The sequence below is a fragment of the Protobothrops mucrosquamatus genome, unplaced genomic scaffold, assembly GCF_001527695.2.
Source record: "Protobothrops mucrosquamatus isolate PMUCROS unplaced genomic scaffold, P.Mucros_1.0 scaffold2971, whole genome shotgun sequence".
Classification (NCBI taxonomy): domain Eukaryota; kingdom Metazoa; phylum Chordata; class Lepidosauria; order Squamata; family Viperidae; genus Protobothrops; species Protobothrops mucrosquamatus.
In genome coordinates, this window is record NW_015388992.1 from 226,981 (window position 1) to 245,391 (window position 18,411).

Genomic DNA, 18,411 nt, shown 5'->3' on the forward strand with positions numbered 1-18,411 from the left:
GTCATCTCCAAGAGTGAACCAAGGTGGTTCTTGACCTTCCATGACAGCGAAGTAGAGATATACAAGATGATGGGTCATCTCCAAGAGTGAACCAAGGTGGTTCTTGACCTTCCATGACAGCGAAGTAGAGATAGACAAGATGATGGGTCATCTCCAAGAGTGAACCAAGGTGGTTCTTGACCTTCCATGACAGCGAAGTAGAGATAGACAAGATGATGAGTCATCTCCAAGAGTGAACCATGGTGGTTCTTGACCTTCCATGACAGTGAAGTAGAGATAGACAATATGATGGGTCATCTCCAAGAGTGAACCATGGTGGTTCTTGACCTTCCATGACAGCGAAGTAGAGATAGGCAAGATGATGAGTTGAGAGTCTCTGTAGGAAACCTGAGCTTCAAATGTCTTCTGAGAAGAACCTGTCATGGCATGGGGCCTCTTGTGACCTAAGCGACCCCGGTCCTTGAAGACCTACCCCCTTTCCTCCCTCGGCAGTACTCCGTCCATCTTGTGCCTCAAGCGGCCGAGCGGACCTCTTGAACGTCGAGGCCCCAACGGCTTCTCCGGCGCCTCTCGCGGCCTCCTGGCGGCCGTGCAAAAAAAGGTCTCCTGCTCTGCGACGCCCGCCTGCTCGGGACACCCGTGAAATTCCTCCTGGCCCGTCCCAGCGGCGCTCATAAAATGTCATCGTAATCGAGCAGCTTGGAATGCTGGCGGGTCTTCCAGACTCGGTAGAGACGGAAGTCAAAATAAGTCTCGATCATTTCCTTTCCTGCAAGGGGAAGAAGGGAGGGAAAGTCAGGTCAGACGCCTGGAATATCCAGACCTAGAACCTCGTTAGAAGGAGATGCCAGGATTGTCTTCCTGGGATGGATGGGCCACTTGAATGTCTATCTGTTATCTATCTATCTATCTATCTATCTATCTATCTATCTATCTATCTATCTATCTATCATCTATCTATCTATCTATCTATCTATCTATCTATCCATCCATCCATCTATCCATCCATCGTCCCATCCATCTATTCATCTATCTATCTATCTATCTATCTATCTATCTATCTATCTATCTATCTATCTATCTATCTATCTATCTATCATCTATCTATCTATCTATCTATCTATCTATCTATCTATCTATCTATCTATCCATCCATCTATCTATCCATCCATCGTCCCATCCATCTATTCATCTATCTATCTATCTATCTATCTATCTATCTATCTATCTATCTATCTATCTATCTATCTATCTATCTATCTATCTATCTATCTATCTATCTATCNACCTGAACGGCCCTTTATCTCTTAGCTACCCACCGGTATAAATATATAGATGTGGAGAGACAGATATATAAAGATATATTACGATGTCAACTATATTCTCAAGCAGACTCCAAAATATCTCATCTACCAGATATTCGGTGTGCGTGGTACGGCAACAGCTGGTTAAATATTCCCTCTGCTTGTAAAAAGAAAGAAGGAAAGAAAGAAAATTGCACTTCTGGAGATGGGTATGGATGCGTGTGTGTGAGAGAGAGAATTCACACCTGTTCTTAAAATGGATGAGATTTCTTTTCTTTTCTCTTTTTTAAGGTCTGGCTTTCTTCAAACGCCTCAATGGTTTGATGGGTCATCTCCAAGAGTGAACCAAGGTGGTTCTTGACCTTCCATGACAGCGAAGTAGAGATAGACAAGATGATGGGTCATCTCCAAGAGTGAACCAAGGTGGTTCTTGACCTTCCATGACAGCGAAGTAGAGATAGACAAGATGATGGGTCATCTCCAAGAGTGAACCAAGGTGGTTATTGACCTTCCATGACAGCGAAGTAGAGATAGACAAGATGATGGGTCATCTCCAAGAGTGAACCATGGTGGTTCTTGACCTTCCATGACAGCGAAGTAGAGATAGGCAAGATGATGAGTTGAGAGTCTCTGTAGGAAACCTGAGCTTCAAATGTCTTCTGAGAAGAACCTGTCATGGCGTGGGGCCTCTTGTGACCTAAGCGACCCCGGTCCTTGAAGACCTACCCCCTTTCCTCCCTCGGCAGTGCTCCGTCCATCTTGTGCCTCAAGCGGCCGAGCGGACCTCTTGAACGTCGAGGCCCCAACGGCTTCTCCGGCGCCTCTCGCGGCCTCCTGGCGGCCGTGCAAAAAAAGGTCTCCTGCTCTGCGATGCCCGCCTGCTCGGGACACCCGTGAAATTCCTCCTGGCCTGTCCCGGCGGCGCTCATAAAATGTCATCGTAATCGAGCAGCTTGGAATGCTGGCGGGTCTTCCAGAATCGGTAGAGACGGAAGTCAAAATAAGTCTCGATCATTTCCTTTCCTGCAAGGGAAAGAAGGGAGGGAAAGTCAGGTCATCCATCCATCCATCCATCCATCCATCCATCCATCCATCCATCTATCTATCTATCTATCTATCTATCTATCTATCTATCTATCTATCTATCTATCTATCTATCTATCTATCTCTATCCATCCATCCATCCATCCATCCATCATTCCATCTATTCTATTCTATCTATCTATCTATCTATCTATCTATCTATCAACTATCCATCCATCCATCCATCCATCCATCCAACCAACCAACCAACCAACCAACCAACCAAACATCCATCCATCCATCCATCCATCCATCCATCCATCCATCCATCCAACCATCCAATCATCCATCCATCCATCTATCTATCTATCTATCTATCTATCTATCTATCTATCTATATCCATCCATCCATCCATCATATCTATCCATCCATCTATCAATTTCTCTCCCTCTCTCTCCCTCCCTCCCTCTCTCTGTCTCCTTGTACCAATCAACAGTGGTATATTTTCACAGGTGGAGGAAAGGCAGATTAGTCGTCTCATTTACCTTGAGCTGAAAGTTCAAGAGGAGATTCGAAGGTCACTCGGCAAGGACTCATCAGATTCTTTAAATTTTGGAATAGCTGGAAAGCAAAGAAGTCCAAGGTGATTTGCGAGGCCTCCTGAGATATGGGACAAATGATTGGTTCCCTTTCCCACATCCTCTCGAAGACTACAGGGCTTGGCAGTTAATTCCGACATAAATTATTGGGGCAACTTAATCATAAACTCCATGGTCCCTTCCAACTCTGTTAACACAGCCATAAAAGAGGTTTTCAGAAAGAGGAGGCCAGGTTCTCGTCTACCTGCTCACAAACTACCACAGGACGTACCTTCTCCCCATTGTGGTTCCCCAAGACGTAACATCCCATGATGTGGATGACATTTGGAACCGGGTTCAGCTTGCTCATCAGATGGCTCAACCGCTTCCAGAAGCTGCAGAACAAGATGGAAGAAGGTTCGAGTAGATGGAGGCATTTCCCAAAGATTCCCAACTGCAAAGCACGCCCAGCAAATTCCTCACGAGGTCATCACTCACTAGATCATGTCTTCCTCCTTCTCCACTTTGGCAAAGGTGGCGACTTTATTCTTCAAGAGGTATAAATGGCCCGGACCTCCCTACAAGAAATAAAGAGAGAAAGTCTTCCAGAATCAGCCTGGAGGACATCAACGTTCTTCTCAAATGGCCAAGGCAAAGAGAAGACCTCCCGGAACACCTAGAGAGACATTGGTCTGGGATAGGACAAGCCATAGATGCCATCCCAACCATGACAGGGAAAGCCAGCCCGTGACTAGGAGAAGAGGAACATTGGGAGAACAAGAAGATGGCCAACCTTAAACGGGAGAAAATATCCAGGTTCTGCCAAGCCCCTTTGAGCAAGTGGGGACGAAACTTTGAAACTCTTTCTTCGTAGAATTCAGAGGGGGAATAAGACTTTAAGCTTTGCGGGGGCTTTTCACCTCTTTTACCTCCCCCCATTTCTTCCCTGAAGCCCACATTTGCCATTGAGAGGAGGGATTCTAAAGGAGAAAGTGTTAATTGTTGGTAAACTGCCCAGAGTCCCTGAGATTGAGTGGGCGGTCGTATAAACCAGGGGTCCCCAAAACCCGGTCCGTGGACTGGGACCAGGCCATGGCATGCCAGCAACCGGTCCGCACAAACAAGCAAAGCCCCATTTGTGTGATGCAGGCAACACACAAAACCATGCACTCTCCGGTCCGCAGAAAAATCTCTCTCCACGGAACCGGTCCCTGGTGCCCAAAAGGTTGGGGACCTCTGATATAAATCTTCGAAAGAAAGAAAGAAAGAAAGAAAGAAAGAAAGAAAGAAAGAAAGAAAGAAAGAAAGAAAGAAAGAAAGAAAGAAAGAAAGAAAAGGCCACTCCCAAATGCCAAAAATAAAGGGGGGGAGAGGGAAACACCCCACAACTCCTGTGACTTTCTTTTTCTTCTTTTTCTTTTACAAAGCTGGGATTCGGGGCTGGCGGTTGCCAAGGAGATGACGCACATCTGGGGAGCTGGGTGCAATGCAACTGCTTTGGGAGGAGACCCCTTTATGAGCACTCTCTGTCCCTGTCAATCTCCCAGGGAAGGTGGGTTTCCCCCCCCCCCCAAGTCAGCAGTTGCAGCCCAGGCTTTGGAGGGACTGGCGTTCCGGCACCCACTCACTCACCTGGCAAAAAATCAACATTTTCCAAATTTTGCAGCCCTTCCGGTAGATGTTGAGTTTTTTTTCGATTTCCTCTGCGGACAGATGAGGGAGAAGGAAGGATGAAGCGAGGAGGAGGAGAGGATGCTTCGGGGGCAAAGATGCCCCAAGAGGGATACAGATAATCCTCGACTTACGACAGTTCTTTGAGTGACCGTTTGAAGGCTCAACGGTTCTTTGAGTGACCGTTTGAAGGCTCAACGGCCCTGAAAAAAAGCGACCGTTTTTCACGCCTACGACCACGGTCACGTGATCAATATTCAGAAGCTTGGCAACTGGCATGTACTTGTGACGGTTGCAGCGTCCCATGATTCCTCCCCTTTTGCGACTTTCTGACAAGCAAAGTCAACGGAGAAGCCGGATCTATTTTACTGTTATTAATTTAACTGCAGTGGTTCACTGAACAAGAAGAAAAGGGAGCCAAACTCACTTAGCCAGCGTCTCTTCTTAGCAACAGAAATTTTGGGTCTCAGTTGTGTTCATAAGTCGAGGAATGCCTGTATTTTGTTAAGTCTGGAAGATCAGGAGAAAGGCTGTGGAAGACGGGTCTCCAATTCTGGCCAGCCCCACCATGAGGATGAGTGAATTTGTTACCATTATTTTGACACCCAGGAGCAGGGGGAAAAAAGCCCTGTGGGATTTCTCTCTCTCTCAAGCCATGTTTCTCAACCTTGGCAACTTTTAAGGTGTCCAGACTTCAACTCCATCAGTTATGGGAGAAATTGGAAAGTCGAGGTATCCCCCATCGATCCACTTTCTCCACCAGGCATCTCCTGGCTACTAGAGGTTTGCTCGTCTTAGGGGAGGTTGAGTGAGGTTACTAAAGGTCTGCTCACCTTGCTCCTCCAGGACACCTGAGGTGTGCTCACCTGGGAGGAGGTTGAAGCAAACCCTTTGAGGGAGGGAAAATGAAAGAGGGATTGAGATTCCCTCAACTTTAAGTACACGAGGGCACCTCTTTTTCTGCTGGAGTGAATATTGGACTTCCTACATCCTGAAGGATCGGCTAGGATCTTTTCCACGTATCTAGATTTCTGCTCTATAAACACTGACCAGCAGGATCTTTGGCTAAGCTACCAGACACACAAATAACACAACATTCACACCATAACTTCATGTGATTTGTGACCCAAAGCTGACATACCCAGAATGTCATCGAAGGTGGCGTGTTCATGATCCTGAAAAAAAAAACAAAAAAACAAAGAGGCAAGGATTAAAAAGCCACAGCTGTGGTGGTCAAGGGGGACCAACTGGGAGGAGGCAATGGGGCAGAGATACAGGTGAAGGTCTATCGTTAGAGGGGAGAGAGAAGATCTGAAAAGGTAGGAAGGCAGAAATGATAGAAAAGAGATTAGGAGAAAAATAGAGAGAAGGTGTGTGTGTGTGTGTGTGTGTGTGTGTGTGTGTGTGTGTGTGTGTGAGAGAGAGAGAGAGAGAGAGAGAGAGAGAGAGAGAGAGAGAGAGAGAGAGAGAGAGAGAGAGAGATGAAGCAGGAGAGATAGCTAAGTAGGAAGTTGGATGAAGAGATAGATAGATAGATAGATTAGATAGATAGATAGATAGATAGATAGATAGATAGATAGATAGATAGATAGATAGATAGATAGATAGATAGATAGATGATAGATAGATAGATAGATAGATAGATAGATAGATAGATAGATAGATAGATAGGGATTTGTAGACAGATGGACAGACAGAGATGAAGATAGATGATAGATTGATAGATTGATTGATTGATTGATTGATTGATTGATTGATTGATTGATTGAGAGAGGGATTTGTAGACTGATGGACAGACAGAGACAGAGAGATGAAATGAGATTAGATGATAGCTAGATAGTCTGTGAGAGAGAGAATTGGATGGATGGATGGACAGAAGGTAGGGGATGAAAGGAAGAGTGGGTGATAGAGAGATAGAGAGAGGAAGGGAGGGATGGACAGAAACGGGAAATGGAAGGATGGATGGATAGATAAATGGAGAGAGATGAGAGAGGGAGATGTGTGGATGGACAGAGGGACAGGAGGTGGGGGATAAGAGGGTGGGTGGATAAGGAGGAGGAGGAGGAGGAGGAGGAGGTGGTGGTGGTGAGGCAGACAGACAGGACATTCCCCCACAGCTCCAATCCAAGACTTACATAGAGAATGGGGATGATCGATGGGTCATCACGGCGGATAATTGTTGGAACATACTCGGCTTTGGGCACCTTGGAGGAAATGAGCTGGAACGAGAGAGAAAGCAAGAGGAGAAGAGGAAGAAGAAGAGCAAAGAGAGAATTGTAACTGGCAGGAGTCACAAACTGGGGGACAGGACGAGCAAGAGGCAGACAGGACAGCTTTTCCCACCCCGGAGGGTCCCCGAGTGCTCCTCAAGAACTGCTCACCATGATTTTGGGGGGAACGAAGTCCTCCCCACTGCAGGCGGCCGCTTCCACTTCTTTCTCCACCTCCCAGTTCAAGTCGACCCCTTTGTCAATGGCACAGCAGGAATCCTGAAATTCATGGCCTGGGGGTGGGGGCGAAAGAAGACAAGAGCGTTGAGGTCCATCTCTGCAGAGGCAGAAGCCCCCCTGTGCCACCGAGGAGGATGGAGCCCACACGGACAGGGTCCTCCTTTGAGGAGAGGTCCAAGATGAAGCATAAGCAGATCCTGCCATCACACATCCAAACTCCACCCCCCCTACATTGCACAACCTGTCTGAATCCTTCATGCAAGACGCTTGAGTAGCTACAGGCTGGGAACAAGAGTGGAGTGGAGGGATCTGGAGCACCCCAGCTATTGTGCAACCGCAACTAAACCCAGCCGGCGAGGAGGAGATTGGAAGATTTGCAAGGGCTACACAATTCATCTACAAGGTCAAGGCGACCTTTGCTGTCTCTCTGCCCTCCCGGCTGAAACGTGCTTCGATTGGAACGTAGATGCCCTCTCCCCCCCCCCGCCCCCTGGCCCATTTCCAGTTGGGTTGGGTGCTCAAGAAAAAAAGGGGACGTACTTTCTCGGGAATCGTTGAGGTTTTCAGGCTTAATGGGAGTGGGATCGCTCCAGGACCGGCTGAAACTTCTCTGCCGCTCGGCAAAAGCTGGAAGGAAAAGAGGAGGAGGAGGAGGAGATAGACAATGAGGAAAAGAGAAGGAGAAGGAGAAAGAGAAGGAGATAGACAATGAGGAGAAGGAGAAGATAAGGAAAAGGAGAAGGAGATAGACAAGGAGGAGATAAACAAGGAGAAGGAGGAAGAGGAGAAAAAGGAGGAGGAGGAGGAGGAGGAGGAGAAGATAGATAAGGAAGACAAGAAGGAGAAGGAGATAGATGAGGAGATAGACGAGAAGGAGAAGGTGAAAGAGAAGAAGATAGACAATGAGGAGAAGGAGGAGAAGGAGAAGATAGATAAGGAAGACAAGAAGGAGAAGGAGAAGGAGATAGACAAGGAGGAGATAGACAAGGAGAAGGAGGAAGAGGAGAAAAAAAGATAGACAATGACAAGAAGGAGGAGGAGAAGAAGAAGATAGATAAGGAAGACAAGAAGGAGAAGGAGAAGGAGATAGACAAGGAGGAGATAGACAAGGAGAAGGAGAAGGAGGAAGAGGAGAAAAAAGATAGACAATGAGAAGGAGGAGGAGAAGAAGAAGATAGATAAGGAAGACAAGAAGAAGAAGGAGATAGACAAGGAGGAGAAAGGCAAGGAGGAGATAGACAAGGAGAGATTTTTGGGAAGAACAAGGAGATGGCAAATAATTCTGACAAAATATTGCTAAAATCACACCCATCCCTGGCTCACCCTCTTGGCTGTAAGCACAAAAGCGTTGCCTTTTTTTCCCAAGAAAAATAAGGGGGCTATCTAAGGTTCCTTTCCCCAACCAGGATCATGCCTGATGTTTTGCACAAACACTCCCATCTTGGGGTGGGGGGCTTTAAGAGAGCTCGTCTGAAACCACTGGGGAGTGGGGTCAGGAGGTCCAACCCTGGTTGGGGAAGGGAGATCTCGGGAGAACGTGGCATGGCGTCGTCCCTCCCAGTCGTCCTGCTCACTTACTTTGCGCCTTCATCCGCCGGCTGCCTACCATACGGAGGTGTTTCCGGAAGTTTCTGAAAGGAGAAAAAAAAAAGGGAAGGCCATCAGTCTTGAGGAAGCAAAGAGAAAGAAAGAAATTTCTCTAGGGCCATCTGTCAACTTCCCGGAGCTGCAGATAAAAAGAAATCAGGGGGAAAAAAAGCCCGTTGGAGGAGACCTTCACCTTTATTTACTTCCAAAGCCCCCTTAGATACCTCCTCAGCTACCTCAGAAAAACCAGCGCGGAGAATGTTCACCAGAACGTTCGCCCATAACACAATTTCAACACACCTTGAAGGAATTTGGAGCAAGAGTAGGTAGAAAAACACACCGAAAAATATACAAAACTTGGCTAGGAGAGCAAGAACGCGCAAGTCAAGCCAGCGCAAGGAACATTCTCAGGTTTAGCTAGCTTATAGACAACGTCAACGATCTGTAGGAAGCAGAACCTGATTTTTTTTGTGTTGAAAGACCCTCCATCTTACTCTTTAACCCTCTTGCTGAAAGGACCCCGTTTTTGGATTCCACCTTTCAACCAGCTGGTGGGTCACAGAATGCTAATGTTATTCCTACCAGGTACCACCAGGGGGCGCCAGTTCTCCATCTCTGGTTAGACTCTGGTTTAGAACAGGCCGCTTGGATTCAGTCAAGCTTTACTTTAAATCGTTCAGGGGGTTGTTGTACAAGTTGTACAACTCTGAGATGAAGGTGATTATGGATGCTTTCCACCCAACCTGAGCTGGCAGGGAGGCGTTCTTCAACTTCCCAGGACTGGGCTGAGAGAGAACGAAAAGGTCCTAAGTTATCTCGCTGGCTTCCACGCCGAATGGAAAAACTAGAAGTGGAGTTTTTAGACTCCTTGTCCAAGCATCTTAACCACTACCCCATACTGTCTGTTGGGCTGAGAGGGAGGGACTAGCCCAAAGAAGTCCCCCACAGAGCTTCTGGGGATGGATTAGGACTTTGCTCACCCCATTCTTGATCCAGCAGGAGACTGGACTAGAAGACCTCCGAGGTCCCTTCCAGACCTGTCATTCCATAACTGTAAGATATTCTACTTTCATCCAACTTTCCCACTTAGTTTTGCTGGTGTGACTGGAACGCCGTTCGGTTTTTCTCCTCCAACCCAACATACCTTTTCGGTTTTGCAAGTTTACAACAGCAGATTTCCTGAATGTGCGTATTTCGACAAGACATTCCAAAGAACGGTGAATATAATACTGTGCACCATACCAGAATTCACAGCCGGTGAAAATACAGCTTCAGCCATCTCTCAAAACTTGCTTCAGGCTGCTTGCAAAAGCCCAATCAGCTTTTTTAAAAGCGTCGTGACCCACAATTTGAAAAACCCTCGCTTCCAACCCTTGAAATTTAATTTAATTTTATTTAACATGGATTATATACGGCGGGAAGAGGGATATCCTGAGTCCCGCCGAATGTCGTATAATTTTGTGTATTTTGTAGTAGGGGGGTATTTTGGACAATTTTTGGTTTATAAAAAAGCGACATATTAATTAATTTTAAATTTAATTTTAATAGGGATAAATTTTTAAGAGGGATCCGGTCTGGGCGAACAACAAAAAGCCATGTCTTGAGGACGCGGCGAAAAGGTAGGAGGTCCGGAATCGTCCGGATCTCGGGGGGTAGTTCGTTCCAGAGGGTGGGGGCACCCACAGAGAAGGCCCTCCCCCTGGGGGTCGCCAGGTGTTTGGGTTTTTTTTCCCCCTCCCCGGGCCAAAGGCATTTCTAATTTTCTTACGGCAAACTTGATTCTCGCGTGCATGACAGCTTGTCAACGAGGTGCTACGGATGATTTTAGGAGCCGGCGAAGATCGATAGAACTCAAGGTGCAAAATCCCAAAAAGAGAAATGAAAGAAAAGCGTTTCAGCGTCTAAAGGGCTCACATCGAAACCCGCGCTGCCTAATTTGTACCAAAGTCTGCAATTTAGCAAAAAAAAAAAAGAGTTGCATTTCGACTCCTGGCTAAAATCTGATGAGAAAATTGAAGAAGAGATCAATAAGAAAGGAATATTAGTTCTGTTTGCTGAAAGCAACCGGTGAGATTTTACCAGTCTTGTTTTTCCAGGACTTACGGGTACCTAGTCCTCAACGTACGGACCAGAACTTCTGTTGCTGAGGATGTCAGCTGTTAAGTGGATCACAACCAATTTTAGGACGTATTTTTTTTGCCAGCGTTGTTAAGCACATCACTGCAGTTGTTGGGGCTCGTGTGGCTGTTAAATGGATCTGGAATTAACCTGGAATTAAGGAGAAACTTCCTAACAGCGAGGACAATTAACCAGTGGAAGAGCTTGCCACCAGAAGTTGTGGGTGCTCCGTCACTGGAGGTTTTAAAGAAGAGATTGGGCAGCCACTTGTCTGAAATGGGGTAGGGTTTTCCTGCTGGAGCAGGGGGCTGGACTAGAAGACCTCCAAGGTCCCTTCCAACTCTGTTATTCCACAAATACCCAATTAATCTGAATTAGGAGCCACTCGTTCAATTGCTAATCTGGGATCAGGAACAACCATGAACAAAATTATGCCATAACTGAAAGAGACAAATTAATAGCCGAGAACTTTGTGGACTTTCTCCGCATCCATCCTACCAAGATTAAAACGACAGAGTTTTCCTGCCTTGTTCACCTTATTTTGTAAAAACAGATTCATTCTGAAACCTCTCTCCGGAGTGCCACAAATATTCTGATATTTGGGGGGATACTCTCGAGTGTTTAGGGGGTTATTCTGGCGCTTTACACCTTGCCTCCATCGGAGAATTATTTGACCTTTCCATCAAACACAAAAAAACTCTTGAAGGTGTGATTTTATTTTTTTTAAACCTGACTCAAAAGGACAAGTCGAAGCCTGAAAAAAAATATACATTAACCGCCACAGGCTTTGCTTCCAATCAGATGCGTTCTCTTTTGCGGAGGGGGCTCGGATTGCATCGGAATCCTGCCCTCTTGGGGACTAGCAGCATGAGCAGCTTCTGGAATGCCTTCGAGGAGGAAAGCACAACCGGTCAGTGCCACAAGCTTCTCCGGCAGCCTCAAGCAAGCAGCCTCATCGTCTATCGAAGCAAAAGCCCGAGGGGTTATAGCAAATAAGGTCCCCCCCTCCTCAATATTAGTGTGATGCTCTGGGCTCAGGGGTGCAAAGCCACCTTAGAAAACAGGAGAAGGCAGGCTGGGGGTTAGTCTTTCCTCCAGCTGTGGTTCTTCTTCTTCTCAAACATGCGCGTTGGATTCCCAGCCAGGAGTAAGCAGAGGCAGAGGAGACAAGAGGTGGAATACAGGTAAGTCCTCGGCTTACGGCCACAAACGAGCTCCAAATTCCCCTCGCTCAGTAAAACATTTGCTGAGCGAATTTTGCCCCATTTGACGACAGTTAAGCAAATCACGGCAGGTGTTAAATTAGTCAGCCAGCTGTTGAGGGAATATGGCTTCCCCCCCCCCCCGGGACTTTGCTCGGAAGGAGGTCGCAAAAGGAGGAATCACCTGACACCCCCCCCCGCCCAGGATGCTGCGACCGTCGTAAATATGAGCCGGTCGCCGAGCATCCGAAGTTTGATCACGGGTCCATGGCGATGCTGCAATGATCGTTAAGTGGAGAAAAAGGGTCATTTTTTTCAGCACCGCTGTAGCTCTGAACGGTCACTGAGTGTCGTAAGCCGAGGACTGCCCGTGTAAGGCAGCACTGCGGTGCAGATTCTTGCCAAGGGAGGAAGCAGAGACCGCCAAACTATTTGAGAATGAGGACGTCCCCCTACTCAACCGCTCACTTCCTCTTTGGCCCTGCCAAGCTGCGGGCAGCGATGCCAAGATTCTTCCCGTTCCAACTTGGCTTTCCCTAACCCGGAAACGGTAAGCAGGGGAAAAAGAAACCACACTTGGCAGCCAAAAAGAACAACCGTCGCATCTGGCACGGAGGCCCAGTGGCCTAATCCGAGCCAGAATCGGAACTTTTGCTGCATCTTTGCAGGTGTACCAATAGGATGCTTGCCGCAACGGCTGACGGCTGTCTGTCTGCATTTGTCCCATTTCGGGAAATGAAAATCAAAATTGGCAGAGCTTAAGCCATCACTGGGTTTTCTCGCCTTTAGAGAGCAGGTGTGTGGTGGGATTCTCAGCGTCTCCAGGACAAATCACAAACTCTGGGACTCAGTCTTCCCATCTGCAAAAGGGGGATACAAAACACGCATCTGCTCGGCAGGATTGGGGCTGAGATAACCCACGCATTAAAATGGGGAAAAAGAGGCGCCTTTGGGGGAGAATGGATTTAGGCTCCCCTGAGCCTGGGCGGCACGGCTGATGGTCAAGGAGGATGGGAACTGTAGTCCAACAACTGGCAGGCCAATGCGTCCCCAGCCCAATTCTATTTGAGCCTTCAAGTTAATTACAGGGAGAAAACCTCAATTCAACGGGCCAAAGAGAAGAAAGCATAGTCATTGATTCTGAATCGATACCGCTTATGACAATAATGGGCTGCAAATCATTCAAAGCATCCTTTACGGAGCGATGCCGATTTAGGCACAGAGCTTGTGAGCAGACCCAACTGCGCCCCTTCAAAACGTTTGATCCGAAACTCTGGCCAAGTTTGATTTTGGGAAAAGGTAAGTTCCCGTTACGAATAAGCAAAGCGTTTATTTGCTCAACTGCCTTCTCAGCAAAGCAGCCCAGCAAAGAGGCAAGTGGAGGTCCTGAATTCAGCATTTGGTTCCTTTAATCCAGGAAACAGAAGAAAAAAAGAAAAGAAAGAAAGAAAGAAAAAACAACAAGGGATCTCAGCATCCATTGCAGCCGGCGCATACAACCAGGCAAAAAAAAAGGATTTGAACCCGTGCACCTCCATACCTCTGGATCAAAGCCGCCGAATCGTTCTCCCGTTTTCGACGCTTCCTCTCAGCGTAGCCCCTGAACGCCCTGGAGAACCAGGTTTAAGGCATTAAAACCAAAGCCACGGCAGCTTCAAAAGGGAGCGATGACGTGGAAAAAGGGATGGTGGGGGGCGTGGAGGGCGGGAGGAGGAGATGGACACGGGTTGCAAATCCCGGGATCCGGGAGGAGGAGGAGGAGATGAAAATGAGCCACATCACAAGATGGCAAGGAGACGGGGCAAGGCGGGTGCCGTGGCACCAATTTGTGGGCAAAAAAATCTGGGTGAGGAGACAGCTTCGGGGAGCAAGGAAATCTCTACCTCCATCAGGATGTACAACATTTTGAGTCAACCCTTTTTCGGCCTTTTTCGCTGAGCCCTGAAGGCTCATCTATTCCGTGCGGCCGGCCTGGCGTAGTTTGATTATGTTTTAGTGGGGGTTTTGTATGGGGTATTTTTAGAGCAGGCCTGTTATTTAATTTGATTTTAGACAGAAATTTGTGTATATTTATTGTGGTTTTTATTATCGCCTGTTCACCGCCATGAGTCCCGTAAGGGAGATAGGGCGGTATATAAATTCAATAAATAAATAAATAAATAAACCCTACACTGCAGTTTTCTCAGCAACAATTTTGGAAGTGTTGTGTCCTTGCCTCCTCCTTCTTAGGGCTGGAAGGGTGGGGGGGGGGAAACTGGCCCCAAAGTCATCCAGTAGGCTTTATGGTAGGACTAGAACTCAGGGTCTCCGACCTCTAATCCCTTGCCTTTAACCCCTGCACCAAACTGGTCCTGCCAGCTCCTTCTTCCTAAGACTGAGAGAGGGAGAAAAAGAAGGACTGATCCGAAGTCACCCAGACAGCTTTGCGCCTAAGGCAGAACTAGAACTCCCAACCACCCAACTTCTAACCCCGTTTCCTTCACCACCACCACCACCCTTTTCCCGATTGCACAATTTCTTTCAGCCACCCTGGTGTTTCACATCGGCATCTTCCAGCACCCAAAAGGATCTCCTTAGTATTAAAATACATCACGGATGGACACGGGACCACATGAGGCACTGGGAAAGGACTTTACACAATGATCAACGCAAAGGGTGTGTGTGTGTGTGTGTTTCAACATTTTGAATTCCGGTCGCCCAGCAAACCAAGATGGGATTTGCAAAGCAGCAGACGGGAAAGCGGAGGTGTGGACCACAACATCTTCACCCTTCCAAACGGGAAAGGTTCCAACAGAAAGGATAGCTCAAGTCTCAGTCTTTTTGTGTTATCAACACGCACACAACGTACCGGAAGAAATGTAGAAGGTTTGACCCAAAGATGCCCATACAAGCAAGCGATAAAGAGTACACAAGATTTATGAAGGCGCGGTGGCAATTATACTTACGAAATGCTGGTGATTCCAACAAAAAAACCCAGAAGCAGGAAGAGAGAGACAGAGAGAAACAGGAAGAAGAAATGTTAGTGGCAAATCCCCTTTTCAGTGTTAACAATCCTTTGTTGTGCAGACGGTTCACAGACACATGTAGTCCTCGACTTACGACCCAAATTTCTGTTGCTAAGCGAAGACAGTTGCTAACGAGTTTTGCCCCGTTAAGCGAGTAACCTGATCGTTAAGCGACTCTGGCTTCCGTGTCAGAAGGTCGTAAAAGGGGATCAGGTGACGCCAGGGATGTTGGGCCGAGATGGGCAGCAAACAAATTTAACACACCACCCTAAAGAGGGCAACGCACTTGCCGAGGGTCCCGATTGTGACGACGTCGACTGTGGGGTTGTTGCGACGATCGCAACTTTTGAGTCACTTTTTCAGCGGCCGTGGTACTTTCAAGCCGCCGTTAAACAAACGGGTCGTAAATCGAGGACTATCTGTCCTGTCACACGAAGTTGCATTAAATAAAGAGAAGGGGCAGGGGAGCCACTGGCTGTGGGGTTGGAAAAACGAGCCTGCTCATTTCTTTGCCCCTCCAACGACGGGGAGGAATCCCCGATTCACACGTGCTTCTCCTCCCACGCTCGCCGTCCCCCCCCCCCCGGTTTGATCACCCCAACTTTCTTTGGCTGAACTCACGCTTGCATAGTGGTTGTCGCTGTCTGGAAAGTGAAAAGGTTTTCTTTGGGCAGCCAGGTCCTGATAGGAACCTCATCTGGAATACAGAAGGAGGAAGAAGAGGAAGAAGGAGAAACAGTTGAAGAACATTGCCCAATATAAAGGCCTGCAAGTAGAAGTAGAACGACACGGGGGCGAAAGAAAGCCGAGATAGGACCAATAGTGGTTGACGCTTCCCAGAACCTCTGGTGCACCACTTGAACCTCATCGGCATTGACAAAATCCCCATCGGTCAATTGCAGAAGGCAGCTTGACTTGGAGCAGCTTACATCCTGCGATGAGACCTTAACACCTTCAAACATCTGCCTATGCCAGATTCTTGGGAAGGGCTCGATAGCTGGGCAAAAATGCCCAATCCAGTCTAAACATCTGGCTGACTGTGCAACCAACCATAATAATAATACTTGGACAGCATGGCATTGACAAAATCCCCACCGGTCAATTGTAAAAGGCAGCTTTGCTAGGAGCAGCTTACATCCTGCAACCAGACCTTGAACACCATCAGAATCAACCTCTGCCAGTCTCTGGCCCTTGGGAACAACTCGACAAGTGGACAAAAATGCCCAGTCCTGTCTAAACAACTGGCTGACTGTGTGACAAACCACCATAACAACCACAGCCCCCCCAGGGCTGAGCATTCAAAAGGGGAAGGGAAAGCGATCCACAAGCATAACTTATTACATGGGATAAAAATGATATTAAGCTCTCTGGTCAAGCTCAGCTCTTGCTGATCTCATGGGCAAAGTTTGCTACAGCAGCCACAAAGCCGCAATAACCCCCTCTAGGATTCGGATTATTATTGCAAAAAAGAAACAAACAGGCTGAGCGTTTGATGTTTTGGAGCTATCTTGAATTCCATATTAGAAAAAGGTTTGGAGGGTCTCCCTTGCATATTACGCAGGTAAGGAAACCGCACAAAACGTTTAATTCGTGGGCTTACTGACCTAAAACCACACTAGCAGGGCTTGCAACCTTGACAGCTCAATGTCTCTCAAACTGTATTGATTGACTGATCACGTCTTAGAAACCTACAAGACGTGTGGACTTCAACAACCAGAATCCCCCAGTCACGTGTCTTAAAACTGCCAAGTTTTCACAAATGCTGATCTGGCCTATAATCTATGGAAACGTAGCTATAAATTAGAAGGATTAACATAAAGAATGTCTTGCTTAGCAACATGAATCCCGGGCTCACTTGCGGGCGTAAGTCGAGGACTACCTGTACCCCACCACCCAGCAACAGATGGCCAGGATGAAGTCGACATAACTCGGTTGCACCTACCGGAAACAGGCTCCATGCTATACATGCGTTCCAGCTTCTTCCGCTGCCAGCCGGTCTCACCAGCTTGGGTCTGATGGTGGTGCTGGTGTTGATGGTGCTGGTGTTGATGGTGGTGGTGGTGATGGTGGTGGTGTTCTAGATCAAAGGGATGCTGAGATGACACCGTCAACTGGGCACAGCTGGGATACTCTTTCGAGCCTTGCTGGTGACTTGGCCAACTGGCCTTGCATTGTCGGCTGAGGTTGTGAGAACTCCTGGCGTTGTGGAGAGGCTGACCTAAGGACCGGTCCCCGTCCACCTCTCCTTCTTCTTCCTCTCCTTCTTCTTCTGCTTCTGTCCCTTTGATGACCACCAGCTCCATGCTCTCGCTCTGCTGCTGCGACAGCATGGGCCTCTCGCTGGAGATGGTGTAGACGCGGGGTTTGGGGCCCTCGCCTGCTAGCTTCTCGCTGGCTTCCTCGGGGAAGGCGGGCTGAAACTTCCCGTCAGAAATGAGAGACAACCGCCGCTTGTTCTGAACACCCACGTGGATCTCTGGGGAGTCTTCTGGACCCACATACGACTCGGCCAGCAAGTGATCTGAAAGCAGGAGGAGAAACACAAGATTTGTGGGGGGGGGCTTGCTCCCTATCTGGGCAAGGAGGACCCTGGGTGGCCCCAACCCAGTTTACCAACACTTCAATTTTATTTTATTTTTTTTTAAAAAGTACATTCGTGAGAACTAGAAACTTTAAAGACTCAAAGAAGGGGCCGAAGCGACTGAATACAGGTAGCCCTCGACGTAAGGATCACCGCTGAGCCCAAAATTTACGTTGCTAAGTCGGAAATTTGTTAAGCGGGTTTTGCCCCATTTTACGACCTTTCTCGTCCCAGTCAGTAAGTGAATCACTGCAGTTCTTAAGCTAGCCATACGGTCGTTAAGCGAGTCTGGCTCCCCCCTTGACTTTGCTTCCCCGAAGGTCGCAAAAAGGGGACGCACTGCAACCGTCATAAATGTGAGTCAGTTGCCGCGCATCCGAATTTTGATCACGTGGCCTTGGGGGAGGCTGCAACGGGTGTAAGTGTGAAAAATGGTCCTAAGTCATGAAACAAACGGTGGTAAATTGAGGACTACCTGTATAGAGCCGTATCCTTGAGTAAGCATAGTTCAAGACTGGGCTTATACAATATTATGCCTCTGGATATTTGGCTTCATTCTTGCTTTTATTAGCTAATGAAACTCCATCTGAGAAATCCCGCCGGCATCGGTATTAATTTAAATCATTAGGCTAGAATTTCAGAGCCGTTCTAATGTTTGCTCAATGCTTTAATGTGTTTTTCCCCGATATGATTTGCCTTAGAAAGATACTTGAGGGAGGGGTGCAATTTAAAATTAGGGCGAATTAAAGATTAATCTCCAGAGGCGTATAAAATAAATGCAGTCTGAATCTTGGGAAACCTATCGTACCTGCACCATTCTTGCCTTCGGGATGGTTTTGAGAAAGATAATCTCCAAAAGCCCTCGCCGCTCTTCGCGTAATCCGGTGTGGG

The 18,411-nt window shown here is 47.6% G+C and overlaps 1 protein-coding gene across 1 annotated transcript; it reads right to left on the reverse strand.

Annotated features, from left to right (window-relative positions):
• Nucleotides 1-671: 671 nt before the first annotated feature.
• NSMF (NMDA receptor synaptonuclear signaling and neuronal migration factor) lies at nt 672-18,392 on the reverse strand (the record flags this gene model as incomplete). The annotated part of the gene is made up of 15 exons (XM_015826133.1): nt 672-769; nt 2,874-2,949; nt 3,199-3,301; nt 3,405-3,484; nt 4,539-4,609; nt 5,719-5,752; nt 6,713-6,796; nt 6,959-7,080; nt 7,568-7,654; nt 8,606-8,658; nt 13,475-13,543; nt 14,880-14,885; nt 15,561-15,636; nt 16,882-17,460; nt 18,329-18,392. Coding segments are annotated over 15 exons (1,602 nt in total), but the record flags the coding sequence as incomplete, so codon positions are not given.
• Nucleotides 18,393-18,411: the final 19 nt, after the last annotated feature.